The sequence below is a fragment of the Dama dama genome, chromosome 17, assembly GCF_033118175.1.
Source record: "Dama dama isolate Ldn47 chromosome 17, ASM3311817v1, whole genome shotgun sequence".
Lineage (NCBI taxonomy): Eukaryota > Metazoa > Chordata > Mammalia > Artiodactyla > Cervidae > Dama > Dama dama.
This window is the reverse complement of record NC_083697.1, coordinates 32,609,512-32,637,342: the sequence shown is the minus strand read 5'-3', so window position 1 is coordinate 32,637,342 and position 27,831 is coordinate 32,609,512. Positions and strand designations below refer to the sequence as shown.

General features: G+C 36.5%; 1 protein-coding gene across 4 annotated transcripts in view; it reads left to right on the top strand.

The window, feature by feature from the left end:
- Nucleotides 1-27,831, top strand: part of RAP1GDS1 (Rap1 GTPase-GDP dissociation stimulator 1) — a 155,678-nt gene that overhangs the window by 39,660 nt on the left and 88,187 nt on the right. For 3 of the 4 annotated variants that reach the window (XM_061164365.1, XM_061164367.1, XM_061164364.1), the window contains exon 2: nucleotides 4,975-5,085. In XM_061164365.1, the coding sequence (XP_061020348.1) occupies nucleotides 4,975-5,085 (111 nt within the window). The remainder of the gene's footprint in view (nucleotides 1-4,974; nucleotides 5,086-27,831) is intronic. The other variant, XM_061164366.1, reaches the window with a different exon arrangement.

Genomic DNA, 27,831 nt, shown 5'->3' with positions numbered 1-27,831 from the left:
TTGAATTTTGTCAAAGGCTTTCTCTGCATCTATTGAGATAATCATATGGTTTTTATCTTTCAATTTGTTAATGTGGTGTATTACATTGATTGATTTGCGGATATTAAAGAATCCTTGCATTCCTGGGATAAAGCCCACTTGGTCATGGTGTATGATTTTTTTAATATGTTGTTGGATTCTGTTTGCTAGAATTTTGTTAAGGATTTTTGCATCTATGTTCATCAGTCCTAGAGGAGAACATAGGCAAAACACTCTCCGACATAAATCACAGCAAGATCCTCTATGACCCACCTCCCAGAATATTGGAAATAAAAGCAAAACTAAACAAATGGGACCTAATGAAACTTAAAAGCTTTTGCACTACAAAGGAAACTATAAGTAAGGTGAAAAGACAGCCCTCAGATTGGGAGAAAATAATAGCAAATCAAGAAACAGACAAAGGATTAATCTCAAAAATATACAAGCAACTCCTGCAGCTCAATTCCAGAAAAATAAATGACCCAATCAAAAAATGGGCCAAAGAACTAAACAGACATTTCTCCAAAGAAGACATACAGATGGCTAACAAACACATGAAAAGATGCTCAACATCACTGATTATTAGAGAAATGCAAATCAAAACCACAATGAGGTACCATTACACGCCAGCCAGGATGGCTGCTATCCAAAAGTCTACAAGCAATAAATGCTGGAGAGGGTGTGGAGAAAAGGGAACCCTCTTACACTGTTGGTGGGAATGCAAACTAGTACAGCCGCTATGGAAAACAGTGTGGAGATTTCTTAAAAAACTGGAAATAGAACTGCCATATGACCCAGCAATCCCACTTCTGGGCATATACACTGAGGAAACCAGATCTGAAAGAGACACGTGCACCCCAGTGTTCATCGCAGCACTGTTTATAATAGCCAGGACATGGAAGCAACCTAGATGCTCATCAGCAGATGAATGGATAAGGAAGCTGTGGTACATATACACCATGGAATATTACTCAGCCATTAAAAAGAATTCATTTGAACCAGTCCTAATGAGATGGATGAAGCTGGAGCCCCTTATACAGAGTGAAGTAAGCCAGAAAGATAAAGAACATTACAGCATACTAACACATATATATGGAATTTAGAAAGGTGGTAACGATAACCTTATATGCAAAACAGAAAAAGAGACACAGAAATACAGAACAGACTTTTGAACTTTGTGGGAGAATGTGAGGGTGGGATATTTCAAAAGAACAGCATGTATACTATCTATGGTGAAACAGATCACCAGCCCAGGTGGGATGCATGAGACAAGTGCTCCAGCCTGGTGCGCTGGGAAGACCCAGAGGAATCGGGTGGAGAGGGAGGTGGGAGGGGGGATCGGGATGGGGAATACGTGTAAATCTATGGCTGATTCATATCAATGTATGACAAAACCCAAAAAATAAATAAATAAATAAATGAATTACTAAAGTCAGTCTTTAAAAAAGTCTCATTTTTAATTTTTAGTATGTTAAATATCAGTATAAATAATTTTAAAAAGAGCTCTTTCGTACATGATACTATACACAGAAAATCCTAAAGACACCACCAGAAACTATCATACCTTGTCAATAAATTTGGTAAAATTGCAGAGTACAAAATTATTATACAGAAATTTGTTGCATTTCTATACACTAACAATGAACTATCAGAAAGAGAAGTTATGATGATAATCCCACTTACTATTGCATCAAAAAGAATATAATACCTAGGAATAAACCAACCTGAGGAGGTAAAAGACCTGTACTTGGAAAACTATTAGACATTGATGAAAGAAATTGAGATTACACAAGCAGATGAAGATATACAGTATTCTTGGATTGAAAGAATTACTATTGTTAAAATAACCATACTACCCAAGGCAATCTACAGATGTAATCCTTGTCAAAATACCAATGGCATTTTTCACAGAACTAAAACAAATAATTTAATAATTTGTGTGGAAGCACAAAAGACCCTGAAAAGCCAAAACAATCCTGAGAAAGAAGACCAGAGCTGAAGGAATTACACACCTTTACTTCAGACTATACTACAAAGCTGCAGTCATCAAAACAGTATGGTGCTGGCACAGGCATCACCAAGGATAAAGAGAATAGAAAGCCCAGAAATAAACTGACACAATTAGGGTCCATTAATATACAGCAAAGGAAGCAAGACCATACAGTGGAGAAAAGATGGTGTCTTCCGTAAGTAGTGCTGGGAAAACTGGATCGCTTCATGGAAAAGAATGAAGTTAGAACATTTTCTAATACCATATGCAAAGCTAGACTCCAAATGGATTAGAGACCTAAATATAGGACCAGAAATTATAAAATTCCTAGAGGAAAATATAGAGAGAACACTTTTTGATATAAATTGTAGCAGTAGTTTTTTGGATCAGTCTCCTAAAGCAAAGGAAATAAATAAAAGCAAAAATAAACAAATGGGACCTAGTTAAATTTAAAAGCATTTGTGCATCAAAGGAAAGCATCAACAAAACAAAAAGCCTACTAAATGGGAGAAAATATTTACTAATAATTTGACCAATAACAGGTTAATATTCCTAAATGTATAAGTAGCTCATACAGCTTAAAATCAGAAAAGCCAAACAGCCTGATTAAAAAATGGACAGAAGACCTGAACAGATATTTTCCAAAGACATGCAGATGACCATTCAGTTCAGTTCAGTCGCTCAGTTGTGTCCAACTGTTTGCGACCCCATGAACTGCAGCATACCAGGCCTCCCTATCCATCACTAACTCCTGGAGTCCACCCAAACCCATGTCCATTGAGTCAGTTATGCCATCCAACCATCTCATCTTCTGTCGTCCCCTTCTCTTCCTGCCCTCAATCTTTCCCGACATCAGGGTCTTTTCAAATGAGTCAGCTCTTCACATCAGGTGGCCAAAGTATTGGAGTTTCAGCTTCAACATCAGTCCTTCCAAAGAACACCCAGGACTGATCTCCATTAGGCACATTAAAAAATGTTCAGCGTCATTAATCATCAGGGAAATATGTCAGAACCACAATGAGATATCACCCAGCACCTGACAGAATGGATGTCATTAAAAAGACCACAAGTAACACATGTTGGTGAGGATGTGGAGAAAAGGGAATCCTTGTATATATACTGTTAGTAGGAATGTAAATTGGTGCAACCACTGGAAAACACTATGGAGATTTCTCTAAAAATAGAACTACCGTATGAGCCTGCAATTCCACTCCTGGGTATACATACCAAAACACTAATTCAAAATGTTACATTCATCCCAGTGTTCATAGCAGCCCCTCTCCCTTTCCTTCTCCACACTAGTTACCACTACTTTGTTCTCTGTATCAGTGAGTCTGTTTATTTTTTGCTGTATTTACTAGTTTGCTGTATTTTTTAGATTCTACATGTAAATGATATCATACATTATTTGTCTCAGTATTCCAGTATAAAAAAAGAAGGAAATTCTGCCATTTGCAACAACGTGGGTAGACCCAGAGAGTATTAAGCTAAGTGAAGTAAGTCAGACAAATACTGTATGGTATCATTTATATGTGGAACTTTAAAAATACAACAAACTAGTAAATACAGCAAAAAAGAAACAGACTCACTGATACATAGAATAAAGCTTGGGCAATAAAAGGGTAGAGGATTAAGTAGTACAAACTATGATGTAGAAAAGAAGCTACAAGGGTATATTGTACAATATAGGGAATACAGCAAGTATTTTATAATTATAAATAGATTATAATCTTGAAAATTGTGAATCACTGTACTCTACACCTGTTACTTAGATAACATTGTACATCAAATATACTTCAATAAAAATTTAATAACTCCTTGGCATGCTAAATAATTTTTAATATGTAAAAAAATTTTAACCATCTATGGTCTAGAGAAATCCGTATATAATTTAGAAGAGCAGTGTTTTAAAGGGCTTCCCAGGTGGCTCAGTGGTAAGGAACCCGCCTGTCAATGCAGTAGCTGCTGCTGCTGCTGCTAAGTCTCTTCAGTCGTGTCTGACTCTGTGTGACCCCACAGACGGCAGCCCACCGGGCTCCCCTGTCCCTCGGATTCTCCAGGCAAGAACACTGGAGCAGGTTGCCAGTTCCTTCTCCAATGGTCAATGCAGTAGACGTGGGTTCAGTCTTTGGGTCTGGAAGATCCTCTGGAGGAGGAAATGGCAATCCAGTCCAGTATTCTTGCCTGGGAAATCCCATGTACAGAGGAGTCTGGAGGGCTACAGCGCATGGGGTCACAAAAAGTCAGACTAGACTTAGTGACCGAGCATGCAAAGTGCTGTAAAATCCAGAATGTACATGTTTTGGCTTAAAGCAGTACTTTGAAGGGTTTAAGTGGCAGTTTTTAAAAGCTTTATATTAGTGAGCATCCCCGTAGACAGGGGCTTCTGTTCATGGAATTCTCCAGGCAAGGATACTGGAGGGGGTAGCCATTCCCTTCCTTCCCCAGGGGATCTTCCCCATCCTTGAGCCTCTCACATTGTAGGCAGATTGTTTACCATCTGAGCCATCGGGGAAGCCCATAATAATAAACAGACTTTATTATTTTAAGTCAGATTATTTTGAAACTTTTCTAAAGCTTCATTTTCATTTTATGTATTTAAAATGCAACAGAGGAAGCCAAAAAATGTAATACATTATTACTTGCAAAGCTTATGCAAGTTTTTGTGGACTTTTCGTTTTTTTCAGTTAACCATGACTGGTTCGTGAACAATAGATAAGGTATAAGAATGCTGAAAAGATGTTCTGTGACTATAGAATATTCTTGGTATCATACAGATGAAGTGACTATTTTATATGAGTTAAATGGATAAAATTTTATTTAAAAATGAGTACTTGTATAGTCCATTGCTGTTTGGAACGTATATGAAAGTAATTCACCATAATGGAAGCCTTTTGCCTGTTTGTACTGTTTATCATGTAACATGATGGTTAGTGAGGCTTCTGATTTCTCTTTTTTTCTCTAAGCAGATAATCTCAGTGATACCTTGAAGAAGCTGAAGATTACAGCTGTTGACAGAACTGATGATAGTTTAGAAGGATGCTTGGATTGTCTACTTCAAGCTTTGACGCAGAATAGTAAGTTGATTTTTTTGGGTGGCGGGGAGCGGTGCCCTGGTGGTTAAGACGGTAGACTCTGCCTGCAGTGCAGGAGACCTGGGTTTGATTCCTGGGTTGGGAAGATCCCCTGGAGATGGAAATGGCAACCCACTCCAGTACTCTTGCCTGGAAAATTCCATGGATGGAGGAGCCTGGCAGGCTACAGTACATGGGGTCGCAAAGAGTTGGACACAACTGAGCGACTTCACTTTGCTTTACTTTACACTTTAGTAAGTTTTTTAATGTTTACTCAAATGCCAAACCAAAAAAAAAAAAAAATCAAGCCAGCAATCGTTCAGAAATTCATATATAGTTTAGCAAATAACTTGCATTCACATTGTTTGGATTCTTTTGAATCCTATGTTTGAATACTGATGTTGTTTCACTTGTTCCACCCTCCTACCTACCTCCCCACCCCCAGGATACTGAAAGCCAAGTTGATAGGCAGAAGAAAGGAGGAATTGATTGGTAGTGATGACATTAATACCAGTCCCAGAGAGAGGCAGTTCTTAACAGACGTGCCCCAAGAGTTGTTTTTCTTCTTAACACCTACATTTGTGCTTTAAAAAAAAGACTGTGTTTACGTGTGGAAAGGAGAAACAGAGAGGAAGCTTATGAAAAAAGAAAGAGGGCGCTTAAAACCCTTAACATTTTTTATGATAGCTTTTTAATCATTTTACTGTAAAATAATGTATGCTTAGATTTAATTGGAAAGAGCCATCATCAGTCATCCAAAAATCCCTTAAAATTGAGGTAACTCTTGATCTTTGGTGGTGTGGTAAATAATACTAGAGATAAAAATTACATAGCTCTTCACTGACTAATTCATTGTATTGTTGCATTTGAGCCATCATATTTCTAGTCATTAATTTCTGTATTATCACAGTGAGTAGATAGATACAGAATAATTTTCAATTGTTCTCTTAATTCTGCTTGAAGTAAGATTTATGCCTTACTTGTTTTTAATTATGCCTTTATTTTACCCTGGGAGTAATTATGTAGCTGACAAATAATTCAGGAGGGAAGTTACATACTGTGTTGTTAAAGTTAAATTTGAAGCACTCTGAGATGTATGCATTTTTTTTCTTTAGTAAATTGTGATTATAAAATTAAAATAACTGATTGCAGTGCTCTTCATCAAAAAGTGCATTTTAAAGCTGGCTTTTAAGATTCTGTTTCAGTAGTTGTTTGGTTTTGAGATTACAGTTTTGTCAAGCTGTTTGATCTTAGAGATATCACAGAAGGGGTTTAAAACAAGGTGTTCAATGAGACCATCTGGATAAAGGGCTCAATGGTAATGAAAAGGAACAATAAAAAAGGGACTTCCCTGTGGTCCAGTGGTTGTCCTTGCTTCCAATGCAGGCGGTTTGGGTTCCATTATGGTTTGGGAGCTAAGATCCCACATGGCACAGGGCCAAAAAGTAAATCGCAAGCAATATTGTAACATATTCAATAAAGACTTTAAAAATAGTCCACATCAAAAAAACTTTAAAAAAAGAGAAAAGAGAATGTGTTAGCCTTTGTTCACCGATATAGTAAATATATGTGGCTACTTAAATTTAATAGTTAAATTTAATAAAAGATTAAGTTTTTTACTCTTAACTTTTCAGTAACCCTGTTTAGTTGGTGATCATAGATGTAAACTATTTGCATAATGACAGAAGATTCTTATGAGTAGCAGTAGTCTTAAGGATTAGAGAAAACCACGTGATGACCTGATTTTTACACATGCCTGTATAGGTCGATTTACATAATATATAATTAGTCTACATAAATTGAGTATCTCAAGTTCATTTTTTTTTTTTTTGAAGCATTGCTTTTTATAACTTCTTTTGTTTTAAATGGCCCAGTTTTTTCTTTATGTTAGAAACAGGTAGTATTTTCCAAATGGACCATTCATTCAGTACCTGAAGGACAGGGATTCCATGTCCTTGGTTATACATGGAGGGGTGCTCAGCCCTCTCCTGAAAGGACTGAAACCCAGAGAAAGTTGATGAAGAGAAATGAAAAAAGGAAGCAAAATTTTACAGCGTTTTAAAGAACAGATTCAGGAAATATTGACAAGTGTGTATGGTGTTGGATTAAATTTCAGACCCATTGCAGAGTTATTTGTTAGCCCCATTTATTGAAAATGGTCTTGAAATTGTGTTTCATAAAATGTTAAGGAAAAAATAGTTACACAATGGTAATGAAAACAACAAACCGCCAATTTAATCGAGTCTTCAGGAAGAGAATAAAAGGGATATGTCTTCTTAAGAATCTGTAACAAAATTCATAATTGTCTTCACATCTGAGACTGTTGACACAAAAGAATTCGATATAGGAAGAGGTAGTTCCTGCAGATGTACTGTCTTTAACTTTCGAATGATATGTATCATTGATTGAGCGTCCACTATGTACTCAGCGCTAGACTTCAGACTTAATCTGTTGTCTGATCTTTCCTGTAGACCCATGATGAGGTATTATATACATCACCATTTAAAAGATAGGGAAACAGTCCCTCTAAGTTTACTTGCCTTGCTCTGGCAGAATCCAGAGTTTGAATTTTAACTCTTAGTTTACAAAATTAAAAAAACTACATTCTGAGTAAAGTGCAGCTTTTTTCTGATTTTATAGAATGTGAAAGAAAGTGTTTTCAGAAGCTAGATTTTAATATTGTTTTAAATTTTTGCTTTTTCTAAAAATAGTTTCAAATTATTAGTACAGAGGAAGGAGATTTATAAACCCATGAGCTGTCTAATTTTAGATATTTATTGATGTGTTTTATAAAATTAATATCTAGCTTTTAAGCAAGAAAAATTTCAAAAATATCAATGAGATGTTTATTTTATACAGTTCTTACTTCTCTGAATAAAGTGCTTAATCCATTGCTACTTCTGTGCTCTTAAAGGTAAAATTATAAAGCATGTAACTTAGAATCTGTTCTGGCTTTTTTTACACAGAGAAGTTCTAATTTCATAATTCTTCCTTTAGTGTCAGTTTTCTAACTAAAAATATCAGTGTTTGCATTAGTATTGCACCTGATCAAGAAAGAATGATTTCTCTATCTGTACAAGATGGTGATGTGGGTAATGGAAATCTAAAAGTTTTATTTTATAATTTACTAACTTGTCATTGGAAGGGACATTTCTGAAAGGAAAGAAATCATGCTTCTAAGTTTTTACATGGTGGGAATTTACAAATGATTAGAATCTGACATTAGAATTTTCACTTTGCATGACTTCAGAGTGTTTTTTTGAATTTGGAGTGGGCATTAAATCTAGTATATGTAAGGATCTTAAGAGACAAAAGTTGAAAATTTGAGTATTTGCTAGACTTTATGGAAAACATTTTGTTTAAGCAAGCATTTTGTGTACATCTGAGATCTGAATTAATATAGAAGCATTCAGTCACTCATTTATTACTAAATACTTCATATCTCAGCTTTAAAATGTTTTTAGTAAATATATAAAGGCTACCAGTCAAGAAATCAGCCTGGTTTATTCTGGTCTGTGTGGATTAAGGAAATAGTTAGAAGATTCTTGGTAAATGCTTGTTGAGTTGTAGTATTGGTACTCTATTTCATGCTTATTTGAAATCAGGCCACATTTTTGTCCCTGAACATTAAGAGAGGAATTGTCCTTAGAGAATATGACATCTGATCCACCTTGTAGAACAACCTACTAGCATAAATTACAGGCCTCAACATAAGCAAAATTAACAGGCATTCATAAAAATTATGTTCTGTTGTAAGAGAATGGGGACCATGTTCTTGTTGGTTGGGGGATATCAATATCAGCATGATCACCAACACAGCTTTTACATCTTTTTCCTAACAGATTAGATTGTTTTCCTCTGTCTTACTGCCTCATATACCTTTGTGTTTTATGAAAGAACATCAGTTTACTTGTTTTTAAAGAAGGAAATATTTAGTATCTAGTTCCATATTCATAACTTCATAATATTCATCTCCCTATTGAATTCTTGGGTTATTTCTTAGTTCTTATTCTTTATTTTATTCATTATGTTGATTTTTGGTTCCCTATTAGGCTATAATCCTAAGCATATCAAATAATGTACAGAAGCTGCTTGAGTAGATCATAAATCTTCTCTAACAGTAATTTTCTATTGTCATTTACTTTTAGTCTGCTTTATGCCTTTAATTTTTTTGAACAGACTCATTGTCATGTATCAAAATTATTTCCTAAGTTAAGGACTTTGAAATTTATTATCAACTGTTTTTCAATAGCCTTATTAAATCTGCAGTTACTGATCATGAAAGATTGCTGCCATTTTAGTAGAAATGAAAGTTTATTTTACTTAATTCTTTCATAGTAATATCTAGATATCACTTTTTTACTCTAAGGTATCAAATGTACCACAGAGCGATATGTCCTTTTTGCAAGCTGAATTATGTTGGTCTCCTCCTTTACATACTTTTGTATTATGTGGCTCTTTTAATTATCATGTCCATCATTCATGAGGGCTTATGGCTGGTGCTAATCATAAATTACCAAGGGTTCAGTTTTTATTAAATAAATACAGTATTTGAAGAGTAGAAGAGACTGAACTAGAGACCGTGGTCAACTAAAAAGACACTGAGAGTTCTTGATGAATTAAGATCTCCTGGATCTTCCCTGTAGCTTAGACGGTAAAGAATCTGCTTGCAATGCAGGTTACCTGGGTTTAATTCCTGGGTCAGAAAGACCCTCTGGAGAAGGGAATGGCAGTCCACTCCAGTATTCTTGCCTGGAGAATCCCATGGACAGAGGAGCCTGGCGGGCTACAGTCTGTGGGATCGCAAAGAGTCGGACACGACTGAGCAACTAACACCACACTACTACTACTGCTAGTGGTTGTTCAGTTGCTAAGCTGTGTCCAACTGTTTGTGACCCCATGAACTGCAGCATGCCAGGCTTCTCTGTCCACTTCGCCATCTCCTGGAGCTTGCTCAGATTCATGTCTGTTGAGTCAGTGATGCCATCCAACCATCTCGTCCTCTGTCGTCCCCTTCTCCTCCTGCCTTAAATCTTTCCCAGCATCAGGATCTTTTCTAATGTGTCGGCTCTTTGCATCAGTTAGCCAGAGTATTGGAGCTTCAACATCAGTCCTTCCAGTGAATATTCAGGATTGATTTCCTTTAACCTTGACTGGTTTGATCTCCTTGCAGTCCAAGAGGCTTTCAAGAGTCTTCTCTAACACCACATTTCAAAAGCATCAATTCTTCAGCACTCAGCCTTCTTTATGATCCAGTTGTCACATCCATACTTGACTACTGGAAAAACCATAGCTTTGACTATATGGACTTTCGTTGGTAAGGTGATAGCTCTGCTTTTAATATGCTGTCTAGGTTTGTTATAACTTTTCTTCCACGGAGCAAAGGTCTTTTAATTTCATGGCTGCAGTCACCGTTCACAGTGATTTTGGAGCCCAGGAAAATAAAGTCACTTTTTCCATTTTTTTCCCCATCTGTTTGCTATGGAGTATGAAGTGATGGGACCAGATGCCATGATCTTTATTTTTTTAATCTTGAATTTTAAGCCAGCTTTTTCACTCTCTTTCACCTTCATAAAGAGGCTCTTTAGTTCCTCTTACCTTTCCGCCATAAGGGTGGGGTCATCTGTATATCTGAGGTTATTGATATTTCTCACAGCAATCTTGATTCCAGCTTATGCTTCATCCAGTCTGGCATTTCACATGATGTACTCTGTGTATAAGTTATATAAGCAGGTTTGACAATATACAGCCTTGATGTACTCCTTTTTCAAATTTGAACCAGTCCATTGTTTCATGTCCAGTTCTAACTGTAGCTTCTTGACCTGCATACAGATTTCTCAGGATGCAGGCAAGGTGATCTGATATTCCCATAGTAGTGGTGGCCATCTAAATTTGAATTTTCCTACACAGTCTAAAAAGATTTTGTATAAAATCAACACAAAAGATTTGATAAAATAAAATATTCATAACCTGTGTTGGAGAAAACTAAGAACTTGAAATTACTAGGAGAGAGAGAAATAAATACCTATATCTGGCCTACTCAGCTTCAGCTCCCATTTTAGAGAGAGTTCATGAAGACTGCAGAGACTACATGGAAAAGACAAGAGGGGTTGAATTAGGAGCCCTGGGGGTGATAATTTACAATTAAAATTGTTTTTAGAAAAATCTTACCTTGGTGGGAAAATCCTAAGATTTGGGCTTAGATTCAGTTAGACCATTGGCTATTGGGAAATCAAAAGGAGAATTTTGTCTCCTAGGGTACACAAGACCCTAGGCAGCAAATCAGGAGAGTGCCTCTTCTGAGGATGAAATTGTTCTCCCTTGTAGGCTTGGTGATGAAGGGAAAGAAGGACACAAGATGGGGAAATTTAAGTGTCCTGTAGAAGTAAGAAAATCATGCTGTTAGAAGACACACTAATAACTCTTTTTGGTATAATTTCAGAAGAAGGAGCTTTCGAACTAAAAAACCTGAGAATTGATCCTAAATCTTTACTCTTACTGTAATCAACTTTTATTGCTAGCTAAAGAAAAACTAACACTGAAGAGCCTGGCACGCTACAGCCCCTGGGGTCACAGAGAGACCAATACTTTCACTTTTCACACACTGAGTAGGAAATTGCAGGTTATGTATGTACATAGGTACTACAAGGAAAAAGCAGAAAATGAGAATCAAAACATTTTAGCTATTAATTTTTTTTCTCCTAAACCAACCATGAAGCAGCTACCAGTAACAGAACACCATGACCCATATTAAATATCCTTAAGCCTTTATAGATATGAAAAGGAAAAAGAATGTATGAATAAGAAATTGAGAGAAACTTGGAACCAGAGTGGATAAATACTAGGAAGATATGACGTAAAAGTTGACTAGAAGATGAAGAAAAAGAATCATTTTAAAAATTAAGAGTAAGTTACAGGGTTCCAAGGAGGCATAGAGATGACTGAAAATTTAATGAAGCACATTGAGGAAAATGGGTCAAATGAAGACAAAATAAAGGATCAGAGAGAAAAGGACTAATATAAAAAGTAGGCAAAAAGATCTAACATACCTGCAATTGGAATCCTTCAGGAGAAAAACAAAACATTGAAATGGAACTGATATTTAATAAAGTATGAACTTTTCTGAAGTAGAAAACCAGAATCTGTGTGTTGAAAGTGCCCACCATGTGCTTGTGAAAACTGATCTTGAGGAAGTTTAGCAAAACTTTGATACTTTAAAGGTAAAACTAAATACAAAAAAGAAATCCTCCAGGCCTCGGTGCTAAAAGATTAGGTTATTTAAAAAGAAAAGAAAATTAGATTGGCATCAGACTCTTCAACAACAATATGCAGAATAATTCAATATTAGAGCAGTATTTTCAGAAAACTCAAGAAATAAGGATTTGATGTTGAGCCAAAGTGCTCAGTAAGTATCAAGGCAATAGGAAAATTCGCCTTAAGCATGGAAGAACACAGGGAATACTATACTCGTTAGCCCTCCAGAGGAATCTTCTAAACTTGTGTTGTTCAATACAGTATCCATTCTCTGTCATGGCTGTTGAGCATTTGAAATGAGGCTAGTCTGAGCTAGGAGTCCTGTAAGTATAAAATACATACTGTTTTGTTTTTTTTTTTTAAAGACTTAGTAGTTCCTCCAAAGTAAAATGTCTCATTAAAAGTTTTAAAATTAGTGATTACATATTGAATCTCATTTCTTAAATTTTATAAAATATTTATAAATATTTTTTTTGGAGCTTTTTTATCTGATCTTTTGTGTTGATTTTATACAAAATCTTTTTAGACTGTGTAGGAAAGTTCAAGTTTAGATGGCCACCACTACCATCATTTCTCGAATTATGGTTTAAGAGTTAAGGTTTAAGAGTTGAACCAGCCAGTATGGTATGATGGAAATGCAGCTTAGAGACAATATCATTATCATTGTCGCCAATAAAATGTAATTGGGTTATTCAGCGGAGGAGAGGACATTTTTAAAAGAGGCCATTTAAAATAGTGAACCTTGAGTTCATTATCCTAAGGATAGAGTCTAAGGAAGTGATAGCATATAGGTCTAAGGTATATGTTAGAAGCAGGAAGTAGAGATTTTAATCAAATATATTCATATTCAGGAGCTCATAGAAACGGGGTCACAGAAAGACTTGAATCTGATTGAAATAACGAGAAAGATCATCTTGAAATCTTTCACAGGCCACAAGATTAGTAACAGAAGATAACAACATGATATTGGGTGCTGTTTGCTATCTGTTATGTTTTTAAGCATTGTACTTCATAAGGGGCAAAGAAAGCTCCATTATGTATAATCTCAAGAAGGAGATAAGCCTCTATTGGTATTTATAGTTTGTGATTAAAGCATTGACAGAGGATTTGGGTTTTCTTACACTAGCTAATTAACAAATGATACCATTTTTGCTTCTTAGGTTTGCTAAATATGAAAAAACTTCTTACGTTCTTAACAGTAAAATACATGACAAACGTGATTTGAAATGATGCTGTGTGCCAATATACACTGAAAAAGATCTACCATACTCAGTAAAATACTAACATTTTGTTATTCTAAAAGCATAGTTATACTTTTTATTCAACTTTTCTCTTTTTTATGTCTCATTATGATTATACAATTTGGTTCACATGCTTTCTATATGTATCTTATTTAAAGTACTATTCCTGATCTTGGATGGTCTCGGCCTGCGATGGCTTGGAGCAGGGCTTGGGTTCCCAGCCAGAGACTGAGACAGTTATGGTGGTGAAAGCACCAGATCCTGGCCACTAGACTAGTAGTCAGTGACAAGGGCCCTGTCCCTTCAGCTCTGCAGAAAAGAATTTCCACAAAGATGGAAAGCAGTGAAGCAAATAAAGTGTTCATTAAGAGGAAAAAGAGTCCAGTATGTATGGATAGACACACGGGCAGACTCAGAGGGACAGTCCCTGAGTTGTACCCTTGTGGCGGTTTAAATCACTTATATGAGGCATTTCCTCTGGTTTTCCTTTGGCCAGTCATTTGATTTGCCTGGCTCACAGTCCGTGTTTGGTGCATCTCAGGATCCTTCCATGTGTGCAAGCGCATCTCTTAGTCAAGATGGATCCTACTGCAGAGGCATGTGGATAGCCTGGCATTAGTTAATATCGCCCCTCTTTCACCTCCAGGGAGCTTCTCTGGGCATGTGTGATCAGGAAGGTCTCCGACTTTGGGAATGAGGTATATGTGGTGTGGGCAGGGCCCAGGCTTCTCCCTTAACTGTTCTGCTAGTCTCCATCTTCATCTTGGAGTTTTGGTCAATAGGGAATTAATTTCCAACTGCTTTACCCTGGGGCAGGGCCATCTGCCTCCTGCTTCATTCCTATGTATTTGACATTTTTGGGTTGTTTTTGGAAATGAATTTCTCCCATTATAACTTCCAGGTGGTTTTTGTTGGAGATCAGTTTGAAAGGTATTAATATATTGATTTTTATATCTTTATTTGTATTCAACTACCTTTGGAACTCACTTGTTAGTTAAAATGATTTTTTAGCTAGCTCTCTTGGGTTTTGCAGTCAGAACATACAGCAAAGTGTTATTTTTGTTTCCTTTTTCCCTTGTGACTATTGCTGACTTACTGGAACTGGATTGGCTTGAATTGCCGGCAAAATACTAAATAACAATGGTATGAGTAGTATCTTATTTTAGTTTCTGATATTAGTGGCAGCCCTTCTGATGCTTCACCATTCAATATAATGACTTAATATGTAATTTCTTGTTAAGAAGATAGTCTTTATTAAAGAATGATTTTCTTTAAAAAGTCAAGAGTGGGTGCCTTTAAACCATAACTCCTTAGCCTAATCAATTAGTTTTAAGAATAGTAAATATTTTTATTTTTATTATTTTATAGTTTGTGTATAATGAAATTATTTGTTGAGAGCATTAATACTAGAGGAAGTTTTTCTTTTTTTCTTTTTTTAAACTTTTATATTTTAGTATAGTCAATAATATTGTGGTAGTTTCCAGTGGACAGCAAGGAGACACCGCCATACATATACATGTATCCATTCTTTCCCAACCTCCTCTCTCATTCATGACATTGAACAGAGTTGGTCGCTGTTAGTTATCTGTTTTAAGGTAGCAGTGTGTACATGTTGATTTCAAACACCCTAACTATCCCTTCCCCTCACCATAAGTTTGTTCTCTTAGTCTGGGAGGCAGTATCTGTTTTATAAATATGTTTATTTGTATTGAGATGATCATATGGTTTTTATTCTTCAATTCGTTGATTTTGCGTATCACACTTAATTGTGGATATTGAATAATGCTTACATCCCTGGGGTAAATCCCACTTGATCATGTGTGTGTAATCCTTTTAACATATTGTTGAATTTGGATTGTGTTTTATTGTGGATTTTTGTGTCTGTGTTCATCAGTGATTCTGGCCTGTAATTTTCTTTTTTGTGGTATGTTTTTGGTATCAGGGTGATGGTGGCCTCATAGTATGAGGCTGGGAGTTTTTCTTCTTCTGCAATTTTTTGGAACAATTTCAGAAGGATTGATGTTAGCTCTTTAGATTTTTGATAGGCTTCATTTCTGAAGCTATCAGGTCCTGGACTTTTGTTTGTTGGGAGGTTTTTAATCACGGTTTCAATTTCAATGCTTCTAATTGGTCTGTTCATAATTTCTTTTTCTTGCTATTTTGGTCTTGGGAGACTGTACTTTTCTAAGAATTTGTCCATTTCTTCCAGGTTGTCCCTTTTGTTAACATACAGTTACTTGTTCTAGTGCCTCATGATCCTTTGTATTTCTGTGGTGTCAGTTTTAACTTCTCCTTCTTCATTTCTAATTTTATTGGTTTGAGTCATCTCTGTTTTTTTCTTGACAAGCATGGCTATAAAGGCTTATCAGTTTTGTTTGTCTTTTTAAAGAACCAGCTTTTAGTTTCATTAATCTTTGCTATTATTTTCTTTTTCTTTACTTCATTTATTTTTGTCGTGATCTGTATGATTTCTTCTCTTCTACTAACCTGAGGTCGTGTTTGTTCTTCTTTCTCTAGTTGGTTCAGGTGCAAGTTAGGTGGTTTGAGATTTTTTCTTGTTTTCTGAGGTATATTTGTGTTGCTATAAAGTTCCTTCTTAGAACTGTTTTTGCTGCATCCCATAGGTTTTTGGATTGTTGTGCTTTCATTTTCTTTTGTCTCCAGGTATTTTTGATTTCTTCAGTGATCTATTGGTTGTTTAGTTGCAAATTGTTTAGCCTCCACGTGTTTGTGATTTTTTTTAATATTTTTTTTCCTTATAGTGTATTTCTAATCTCATAGCATTGTGATCAGAAAAGATGCTTCATATGATTTTGTGTTTTTTTGGGTAAGAATCTGTATTGAATTTGTTACAATGTTGCTTTTGTTTTACTTTTTGGTTCTTGGCCCTGAGGCCTGTGGGATCTTAGCTCCCCCACCAGGGATCAAATCTTCACCCTCTCCATTGGAAGGCAAGGTCTTAAACCACTGGACTGCCAGGGAAGTCCCAATATGATTTCCATTTTCTTAAATTTATCAAGGCTTGCCTTGTGAACCAGCATGTGGTCAATCCTGGACAACGTTTCATTTGTAGAGGAAGTTTTTCTTAATGAAAAGTACAGTGTAGTTTTACAATCTCTGAGTCATTGTCATTTAGTAGAATAATGAGGTTCAGTATAATTTATATCTTTCTTTGTATATTCAGGGACAGACATTTACTTAATGAGAATTAGTACCTAAAGAATTAATAAAATTAATTATTATATATTTTAGAATCCATGGTTATTAAATAGTCCAATAAACAATATAGGAAATTTCTCAATTTAGTAATTTATAGCCCTCTAAGTTTCAAAATTACAGTCAGTAGAGCATTAATTTTGCTACCAGATAATTGTTTGGTTGCCATTATAAGGTCATAGTATATCAGCCTTTCAGTTATGTCAGTAGTTGTAAATTGAGATATTCATTTTTTTTAGTTTGTATATATTACTCAACTCTGAAAATGTGACCATGATTGCTTATTAGTCTTCTACCTTTAATAGTTTTACATAGATATATAGTTCTGCATGTAGTTTTATATAATAATTTACATAGATTCCTCTTAGACATTTATAATATGTGAATTTTGGTATCTCAAGATTTAATGAATTATGGATATAAATTATTTTATAAATTTAAAAATATTTTAATCCTTGACATTAAAGATAATTTTTAAAGTTTCTAACATTTGGGTTAGGGGGAAAAAAAGAAAACTAGCCAGAAAAGTAGGTAACTGTAGTAAATTATTCTCCTTTTGAAGGTTTGATTTTATATGAATCTAAATCCATACGAATCTATAGTTTATCTATTATGTTAAAACCAGAAGAGATGCCATACCATGGGAATATATTTATACTAAGTAAATAAACAAAAGTGAAGTTATTTTCACTTTTTATTGTTACTCATTTGTTTACTGCTTTTTCCATTTTTTGAGTTAAGAATGTATGTGAATATTAATAACCAACTGCAAAGATTGTTGAAATAGGAAAAATTTTAACATTAAAGACAAAATAGAGAGTAAATGATTAACACATTGCTTGAAATACTCAAAATAAGGGAGTAATAACCAGGAAGGGGGAAAAGATCCCAAATTAAAAAATACTTTTTAGAAACACATTGAAAAAGAGTTGAAGAGATGTATGCTAAATAAGAGCTAAATTTCTTTAACTGGAAGTAAGCTACTCTATTGGGTTTCCCAGATGGCGCTGGTGGTAGAGAACCCGCCTGGCAATGCAGGGGACATAAACAATGCGGGTTCGACTCCTGGGTGGGGAAGATCCCCTGGAGAACAGCATGGCACCCTACTCCAGTATTCTTGCCTGGACAGAGGAGCCTGGTGGGCTACAGTCCATGGGATTGCAGAGTCAAGACACGACTGAGGCTGCTTAGCACACATGCACAAGCTACTGTATTATCTTCTATTTGCTGTACAATAAGATCTCGATGAAGAATACTGAGGCCAGTAATATTATATGCCATATTCTTAACTGTGTGTGGTTTGTGGTCATTTTACTGTCTTATAACAAATCACAATATAAATTGTAGCAAGAACTTTGGCTCTGTTTCCTAAGGCTTAAAAATGAAAACAAAAATAAGCAAATGGGACCTAATTTACTTTTAAAAGTTTTACACAGTAAAGGAAGCCGTCAGCAAAATGAAAAGATGACCTACCTAATGGGAGAAAATGTTTGTAAATGATATGAGTGATAGGGGTTAATATCCAACATATATAAACAACCCATTTAACTCAATATGTTTTTCTTTAAAAAAAAATTTTTTTTAATCGAGTCAGTGATGCCATTCAACCATTTCATCCTCTGTTGTTCCCTTCTACTCCTGCATTTGGTCTTTCCTATCCTCAGGGTCTTTTCTAATGAGTCAGTTCTTCGCACCAGGTGGCCAAAGTATTGGAACTTCAGCTTCAGCATCAGTCCTTCCAATGAATATTCAGGACTGATTTCCTTTAGGTTTGATCTAAACCATTCCTTTGACTGATTTGATCTCCTTGCCGTCCAAGGGCCTCTCAAGAGCCTTCTCCAGCACCACAGTTCAAAAGCACCAATTCTTCGGCACTCAGCTTTCTTTATGGTCTAACTCTCACACCCTTACATGACTACTGGATAAACCATTGCTTTGACTAGATGGATCTTTGTTGGCAAAGTAATGTCTCTGTTTTTTAATATGTTGTCTAGGTTTGTCACAACTTTTCTTTCAAGGAGCAAGCATCTTTTAATGGACATGAGTTTGAGCAAGCTCCGGGACTTGGTGATGGACAGGGAAGCCTGGCTTGTGGCAGTTCACGGGGTCACAAAGAGTTGGACACGACTGAGCGACGGCATTGAACTGAATTTTAAAATGAGCGGAAGTCCAGAACAGACATTTTTGCAAAGAGGATATACATCTAGCTAAAAGGCACCTGAAAAAGTGCTTAGCATCACTAATAGAGAAATACAAATCAAAACCATGAGATATCAACTCATACCTGTTAAAATGGCTATCTTCAAAAAGTATACAAATAACCAGTGCTGGCTGGGATGTGGAGAAAAGGGAATCCTAGTACACTGTTGGTAGGATTGTAAATTTGTGTAGCTGCTATTGAAAAAGGTATGGAGGTTCCTCAATAAACTCAAAATAGAATCACCATGGTTGTTACTCAGTCATTAAGTTGTGTTACAGTCTTTGTGACCCCATGGACTATAGCCCACCAGGCTTCTCTGTCCATGGGATTTCCCAGGCAAAAATACTGAAGTGGATTGCCCTTTCCTTCTCTAGAGGGTCTTCCCAACCCAGGGGTCAAACCCACATCTCCTGCTTGGCAGTCAGATTCTTTACCACTGAGCCACCTGGGAAGTCAAAAACTAGAGAATGCAGGCCTCGATCCTGCTGCCCTTCACATGCAAAGTGAGTGCTGTGCCATTCGAGCTAACTCCCCCTTCCCCAGCCATAGTGTCCAGCAATTCCACTGCTGGGTGTATATCTGAAGAAGACACTGGATCAAAAGATACATGCACCCCCAATTTTCAAGGCAGCATTATCTACAGTAGCCTAGATATGAAGCAGTTTGAGTGCCCATTGTTAGATGGATGGATAAAGAAGTGGCATGTCTGTGTGTACACACACACACACGTGCACAATAGAATATTCTCAGCTATAAAAAGAATGAAATCCTGCCTTTACAACAACGTTGATGAACCTAAAGAGTATTATGCTTAGTGAAGTAAGTCACACATAGAAAGACAAATACCCTGTTATCACTTGTATGTGGAATCTAAAAAAATAAAATGAATAAATATAACAAAACAGAAACAGACGACTAGTAGGTTACCTGTGAGGAGAGTGAGGGGAAGAGGCACACAATAGGAGTGTGGGGTTAAGAGACACAGGTTTCTATTTATATGATATATTGTACAGCACAGGGAAGTGTAGCCATTGTTTTATAATAACTTTAAATGGAGTGTAATCTATAAACATTGATTTATATGTTATAATCTATAACACATAGAATGCTGTTATAACTATATTTAACTATAGAAATGTTATAATCTATAAACATTTTAGGTATTATACACCTGAAACTAATATAATGTTGTAAATCAACTGTATTTCAAAAATAAAGGAAAAATGGCAAATAGAGAAAAATATACACAACCTCTTTCCTCAAAAATCATCGTTAATAACTGAGAAAATGTGAATATTTCATGTTTTTAGTAAGATATATTTTAGATATAATATTCTAGGTAGTATTCATATAATGGACGGTGTAATGTAGAGAATATTCTCTAATTCTTTTTTTTTTTTTTTTTTTAGTAGGGATTACTAGTATTCAGTGTCTTTTGTTGTCAGATACATTCACTTGGATATTTGTGCTGTTTTATCACCAGTTAAAAAGCCAATAATGCATTGGGTAATTTCTTGGGATTTCAGAAAGCTAACACACGTTTAGGTGGTTTTTGTTTTTTTTTTTTTGACTCTCATTATACAAGGCTGTTGGAGCAGTAGAAGAGAATGGTATGTGAAATTTCGTGACCCTGCAAATGAGTTATTCTGTTGGCCGAATTCCTTTTACACCAGGGCATTGTGGGAAAGAGGTCAGGGTGGTCAGTCCCTTGTTCTCTTCAAACCCTGAACTGATAAAATGAGATCTACCTGTATTATGGGGTGCAATGCTTGGCTCACTGTGTACAGATTTTAATGTTAATGCTATGTAAAAACACCCTTACGAAAACATCCAGAGTAATTTTTAACTGAATACGCAGGTACCATGGCTCAATCAAATTGACATAAGAAAGTAACCATCATGAGTGGACTCTGTTCTACTGATGTATCAACATGAGGATTGTGTGGCATAATAGTTGTGTGTTGGGATAACTGCTAGTGAGGAATGATGCCATTAACATTAGAGTTTTCCACAAAGGAATCTATAGTTGATTTTTACTGAGGTTGATTTCGTGACCTGCTTTTCAGTATTCGTTGTGATAAACCCCAAAATGAAACTCCAAAAGGCCAAGTAGTGGGTTTTTTTTTTTTTTTTTTAAGAGACATCTGGATTTAAATTCTAGGTTTCAGCACACAGTGTTCTCTGGGGTGAGTTCATTTAGATGCTAGTAATTTTCTCTTCCCATATTTCAGTGTGAGACATCTTTTCTCCTCCTTGTACTAAAGAAGCAAACAGAATGTTTTGATTTTGCTCATAATAACTTAGTTATGGATTGATCACCTTTTCTTTCTGATGTGTGCATGTGGGAGGGATGAGATAAAGGCAAGGTAATTTTCTAAAATGATTTCTGAAGGTTTAAAGAACATTTTTGCATATGTTTGCTTTTGAAAAAATGTAATCCAAGACCTGATTAGCTTAATGCCAAGTGAAAAGTTTAGTCTCTGCATGAGCTAGTGATTGGTGATTCTACGAAAAAAAATTTCTGTTCTTCATGAGAGAATTCGTAAAATTTAAGACAGTCTCTTTATAAGCTCAATCTCTTTTCTGTTAAAAGTAATTAGAACTTCTACAACATTAATAAATACTCAACTTAAACATTAAGTTATCAATTATAACATTAATAAAAACTACTCCATCTTTAGTGTTCTGTGACAGCTTATACTTCCCTTTTTTGTTGCTTAGTTGCTAAATAGTGTCCAACACTTTTGCAACCCCATGGACTGTAGCCCACTATGCTCCTTTGTCCATGGGGATTCTCCAGGCAGGAATACTGGAGTGGGTTGTCATTTTTCCCTCCAAGGGATCCTCACCCAGAGATTGAACTCACACTCTAGCGTTGGCAGGAGGATTTTTTACTACTGAACACTAGGGAAGCCCAGATACATCCCTTTAGTCAAACTTTAAGGAGTTTATAACTGAATAAAAAAGGCATATAAAAATACACATTAAATAAGTTTGACTAATGTACGTTGAAATACATCCCTTTAGTTGAACTTATTTCAGTGTATATTAATGTGTATGTCTTTTTTTATTCAATATATACTCCTTACAGACTGGACAGTTCTATTCAGCTAGCTTTAATTGGGTCCCACCATGCATTAGTTGGTACCTTGCTCTGGAGAGATTGGATAGGCAAGTAATAGATAAGTTTTAATATAGTGTAGATCATGGCATCTGGTCCCATCACTTCATGGGAAATAGATGGGGAAACAGTGTCAGACTTTATTTTTGGGGGCTGCAAAATCACTGCGGATGGTGATTGCAGCCATGAAATTAAAAGACGCTTGCTCCTTGGAAGGAAAGTTATGACCAACCTAGATAGCATATTAAAAAGCAGAGACATGACTTTGCCAACAAAGGTCCGTCTAGTCAAGGCTGTGGTTTTTCTAGTGGTCATGTATGGATGTGAGAGTTGGACTGTGAAGAAAGCTGAGCGCAGAAGAATTGATGCTTTTGAACTGTGGTGTTGGAGACTCCTGAGAGTTCTTTGGACTGCAAGGAGATCCAACCAGTCCATCCTAAAGAAGATCAGTCCTGGGTGTTCATTGGAAGGACTGATGCTGAAGCTGAAACTCCAATACTTTCGCCACCACATGCGAAGAGTTGACTCATTGGAAAAGACCCTGATGCTGGGAAGGATTGGGGGCAGGAGGAGAAGGGGATGACAGAGGATGAGATGGCTGGATGGCATCACCGACTCGATGGACATGAGTTTGAGTAAACTCTGGGAGTTGGTGATGGACAGGGAGGCCTGGTGTGCTTGGATTCATGGGGTGGCAAAGAGTCGGACATGACTGAAGGACTGAACTGAACTGAACACATTATATAGAGTTGATTACAAAGTGTTCAGAGAATTGGACTCAATTCATAGTTATAAGAGTCTTTCAAAGTGTCACAGAGATAAAGATTTCACCTAGGTTCTGATGGATAAATAGGTGTTGCATTGGTATATTCTCTTATTTTTCTCCTTTTACCTGCCTTTTCCAAAACCTTTGATAGTATCACCTGTCTACCTTTCCTATTTCTCAATTTTGGTAGCCTCTAGCAGCTGGCAGAAAGAAAAAAAATCACCCAGGGGTACAGAATGATGCTATTAAAATTTAGGGTAATTAGCCTTAGCTGGTTGGAGGAGGCAATTGGCAACCCACTCCAGTGTTCTTGCCTGGAGAATCCCAGGGACAGAGGAGCCTGGTGGGCTGCCGTCTATGGGGTCGCACAGAGTCAGACACGACTGAAGCGACTTGGCAGCAGCAGCAGGCAGCCTTAACTGGTAATGATTTTTCATATTCCTTCTTTGTAGAATATATTTTTTCCCTTTTTCTGCTGAGAACATGCTTTATTGGCTTCAAAACACAGCTTAAATGTTAACCTTATTTATGGAAGTTTCCATGGTCTTCATGGAGCTGTGATTGCTACCCCTTATACATTCCAGTACTCATGCCTAGAAAATCCCATGGATGGAGGAGCCTGGTGCAGGCTACTGTCCATGGGGTCACAAAGAGTCGGACATGACTGAGCGACCTCACTTTCACTTTCATACATTATATGTAACTTCCACGGTGGTATCAATCACATTGAATTGTGATAATTTATTTACGTTTCTCTCTCTCTCTCTCACTAGACAGCTCACTGAGGGTATGGTTTGTGTCCTCCAGCTTATATTCCCAATATAGTAGGGATTCAGTGAATATACATCATCTGTGGGTAATCTCACCTACTCCAAGTCTTCAGCTACCAATAGGCTCTAACAACTTGGAAACAATGACAGCATTGTGTGTGAATATTGGGAAAGAGAGGTGAATTTGATTAAGCAGGAACAGGGAGTGCTGGATTTTGAAAATACAGTGTATTTACCTAGGTAATGCGAGGGCACACGGACTGTGGGAAGAACATCCCAAGCAGTGGAAGCCACATGTACAATTTCACAGAGAAGAAACCTGGTTCAACCAGAAACTGAAAGAAGTTTGGTGAAACTAGCAAAAAGGATGCATTCAGGGAAGGGGCTAGAGATGATCATTGGAAAGGGAATGGGGTCACACTATGAAAGGACTCTGATGCTCTGTGTCTTAGTCCACTTGGGTCACTGTAGCAAAATAGCCTAGACGTGGTGGTATCTCTCACAGTTGTGGTGACTGGTAAGTCCAAGACCAAGACATCAGAAGATTTTGGTGAGGGCCTGTTTCCTGTTTCATAGATGGCTGTCTTCACTAGAACCTCACATGGTGGAAAAAGCAAGGCACCTCTCTGGGGTCTCTTTTTGTAAGGTCACTGATCCCATCCGTGAAGACTCTGCCCTGTGATGTACAGATGCCAACCTCTTTAGGTTTTGTTCCCCAGGGTATTTCACAAGAGGATGGAAATGGATCTTCTACGAAAAATATTCCTTCACTGAGTTTCACTGTACAGTATCCTTATTCTCTTAGTATGAAGTGAGGAAATCCACATTTACTTTATTTAGGGACCATATTTTCAGTAATCACTCTGAAATTGCAGTTGAACAGTTCCTGTTACATACTCTGCTTTTACCACATTCATTAGTATTGTCCGTCTTGGTATATACTTTCTCAGTAAATATCTTTCATTTTTTTAACTGTGTAACTCAGTTTTTAGCAACTACTTTTGACCTAGTTAGTGATAACTTTAAAGAAAATAGCTAAAGCAGATCTCCCTACTTATTCTAGTGATGATTTCCAAACACATAACTTCTCCACCTCCCACAGCTTACATTATCTCTGGAATTGAAATGACTGCAAGACTGTCAAAAATCATTTATTGTAATTTTATAAAATGACTCTCCCAACTTAATCTTTTAGTAAAACCTCTGTTGGTGAGTCATTGTGCGAATAGGTCTTTGTTCTACCCTCTTTCTTTTCATGACTATATCCATCCTTTTCTCTCCTGCATTTCATATTCCTTTTATTTGCTTAAAATCCATGTTAGGGAGAAAAAAGTTCTCATCAGTGAAAGAAAGAGCATTTTGTAACTCCTCCCCACCATGTACTTCCATTTTCTTTCAGAAACACTAATTTCTCATTTGTCAGGCCCTTTAATCGTCTTATACCCAGCATACTCTTCTTATGTTTTAAATCTATTTTAAATCTGTTTCAATTTCTCTATATGCAGTTCCCTTTCTCTCCTTCAATCACTGAGTCAGTTTATCTGTCTCAAAATACTGTACATCCCTTTCTCACTCAATTGTTGTACTTTAATTCTTACTTCTGCAAAATATGTTAAATAAAAATATTTATCACGTAATAACTTGGTGAATCTGGTCAAGGTGTTAGTACTATATATCTTCTAAATTAACATTTCTGGTAGGAAGAGCGCTGGATTAGGTATCAGAAAAACTGGTTTGTTGTAGCTTTTCCAGTATAGTCATATGACCTTATTTGTGGTATGAAGAAAGCAATCTACCGTACCTATGTCACTTAGCTATTTTAAGAAATGAGTTTTTATGATAGTGTCTTTAAAAGATCGAATAGCTTTCAGTCAGGTACCTTTAAATGAGGACACTGTACCTCTGTGTAGGAATTAGTTAAAGTGGTGGGGTGAGTGGTGTTTCAGAGACGGAAGCAGTAAGAAGATATGAAAAGAAATGGTTAATTTGGATCTCTGTAAGTAATTTAGTGTGGCAAGAATATAGTATATCAGTGGAGGAGTATCAGGAGATATGGTTGGAAAATATCATGGATGTGCTTTAAAAGTTACAGACGATCATTTAAAGATTTAAAGTAGGGGAGTGACATAAAATTTGTATTTCCAGAAGCTTATTCTGCAGTCAGTGTAGATGACAGATGGAGGGAGGCTAGAGTTAGGGAGACTCTTGAGGAGGCTGTTGCATTTAATAAAGGTCAGAATTGAGAACTGGAAGTCACATGAATTTAACAAGTAAAGAATAGATGCTGGAGATGCTAATCAGATGGGATCTATGGAACTTACACTGTGGTTAACGTGGGTGGTCGAAAGGCATTTATTAAACGAGAAAAATTTATAATCCTTCTTGGGTTTCTGGCTTAGCTGGGTTCCCTGCCATGAACTGCTATGGAGAATAAAACAAAAGGAAACGAAAGAGAATTGATTTGAGGAATTTTGAACTTGAGGCATTTATTCCATATCCAAGCGCACATGCTTTGTTTTAGTTGGATGAAGGGAGAGAGGATTTGGGACTTGTCTGTGTAGTAGTAAATGAAGCCTTGGATTTGAATCAGATTTCTCAGGCACAGGGCCAGGTCTCTTGTTATACCTTATTCTAAAAGTTTATCCCTTGAGAAATAAATAGTTCCCCAGAGACAAGGATAAACATAGCCCTTGAGTCATGTTCCTGGTCCTTGCTGTCAATCCCAAATCCGAGTCTCTCTTCACAATTAGTCACAAGAATCCTTGGACATGTAAGTGAAACTGACTGTTTCCTATTGTTCTTATAACTAGAAGTAAACAATACTATAAATCTAATCCAAGTACATTTTTAATCTATTAGAGTCATAGTAATAACAGTCATTATTTTTGCTTTTCCAGCTTGGAGTTTACTGTAAATTGGTTATCAAATGCTTTTCATTAATTTATCCTCATGAAAGCAGATGCTAATGTAACATCATAAATTCAGTTTATGATAGTAGCATACCTGAAAACCCCTCTTGATATATAATTATAATGCCAATTATTTTAATGTATTTACTTGACAGCTTCGTTGGGAACTTTAGCCTTTCTCCAGCCATATCTTCAATTATGAGTCCTTCCCATTCCACCTGTTCCCTGCCTTCTGCTGGTTATTTGCCTTGAGAAATTCTGAGTTGTGCTTTAACTTCTCCTCTCCCTATAGCATTGTAGCCCGGCTTCTTGATTTACTTTTCTTTCAAGCTTCTCTGACCCTATTGCCTGGTTGTTTTCTTTTTCTTTTTCTTTCTGACTCTGGCAGTTTCATAATGAAGCTGCGCTTTTGCCATCGGGAGGTCAGGTGGAGTATGAACATAGGACTGCAGAGACCAGAATGAGAGCCTGCACAGCTGCAAGGGTGCTCTGATGGCTGTGGCTCCCACAGATACAGTCTTAGAGAAGCAGTTGCCCTTCATGTCTGGGTCCTTCAAAATTCAAGGACAGCCAGCTGCCTGTAATTTGTAGACATACTCAAACATTGTTATGGCTGCACCTAAATGTGAAGTGGGGAAGTTGGATTGATTCCTGCAAACATTTAAAAGGCGTTCATTTACAGTGTCAGTAGTGGTCTGGGTAAAGATAATGAAAAGTGTGCCTTTTTTTTTTTTTTAGAATTCCTGATCACGGCTTTTTTTGTTTTTGCAAGCAGTCAATCAGCCATTCATTTAGACCTGCGTACACCACACTCACTCTCTTAAAATCATTTCAGGGGTGTTCACAGATATCAGAGAAAATGTTTAGTTCACAGATACACACTGTAATATGGAGTAGAATGCCAGTGTAGAAAGCATATATGGAATGAGACTGAAACTTTGTAATTATTTATTGGATAGTGACATTTTAACAATAAGCTGTATTTGACTCTGTTTTCATGCCAGATGAAAGAAGATAATTCCCAGCTGTTTCATTTAAATTCTAGACCTACATAGAAATCCACATGCTAGCAAGTAAATAGAACTCCTTTTCAGTTTTTCTAAATGGTAAATCAGATTTATATGAAAAACCAGATTATATTTTCTCTGACAATAGTATTGAAAAAGGTACTATTCCCAAATCTTAATTCATTGTATTACAACTACCCTTCCAATACTTTGGATTGTATCCATGGAAATTCATCGGAGTGCAAGAGTTTTGTATTGTTTTCTT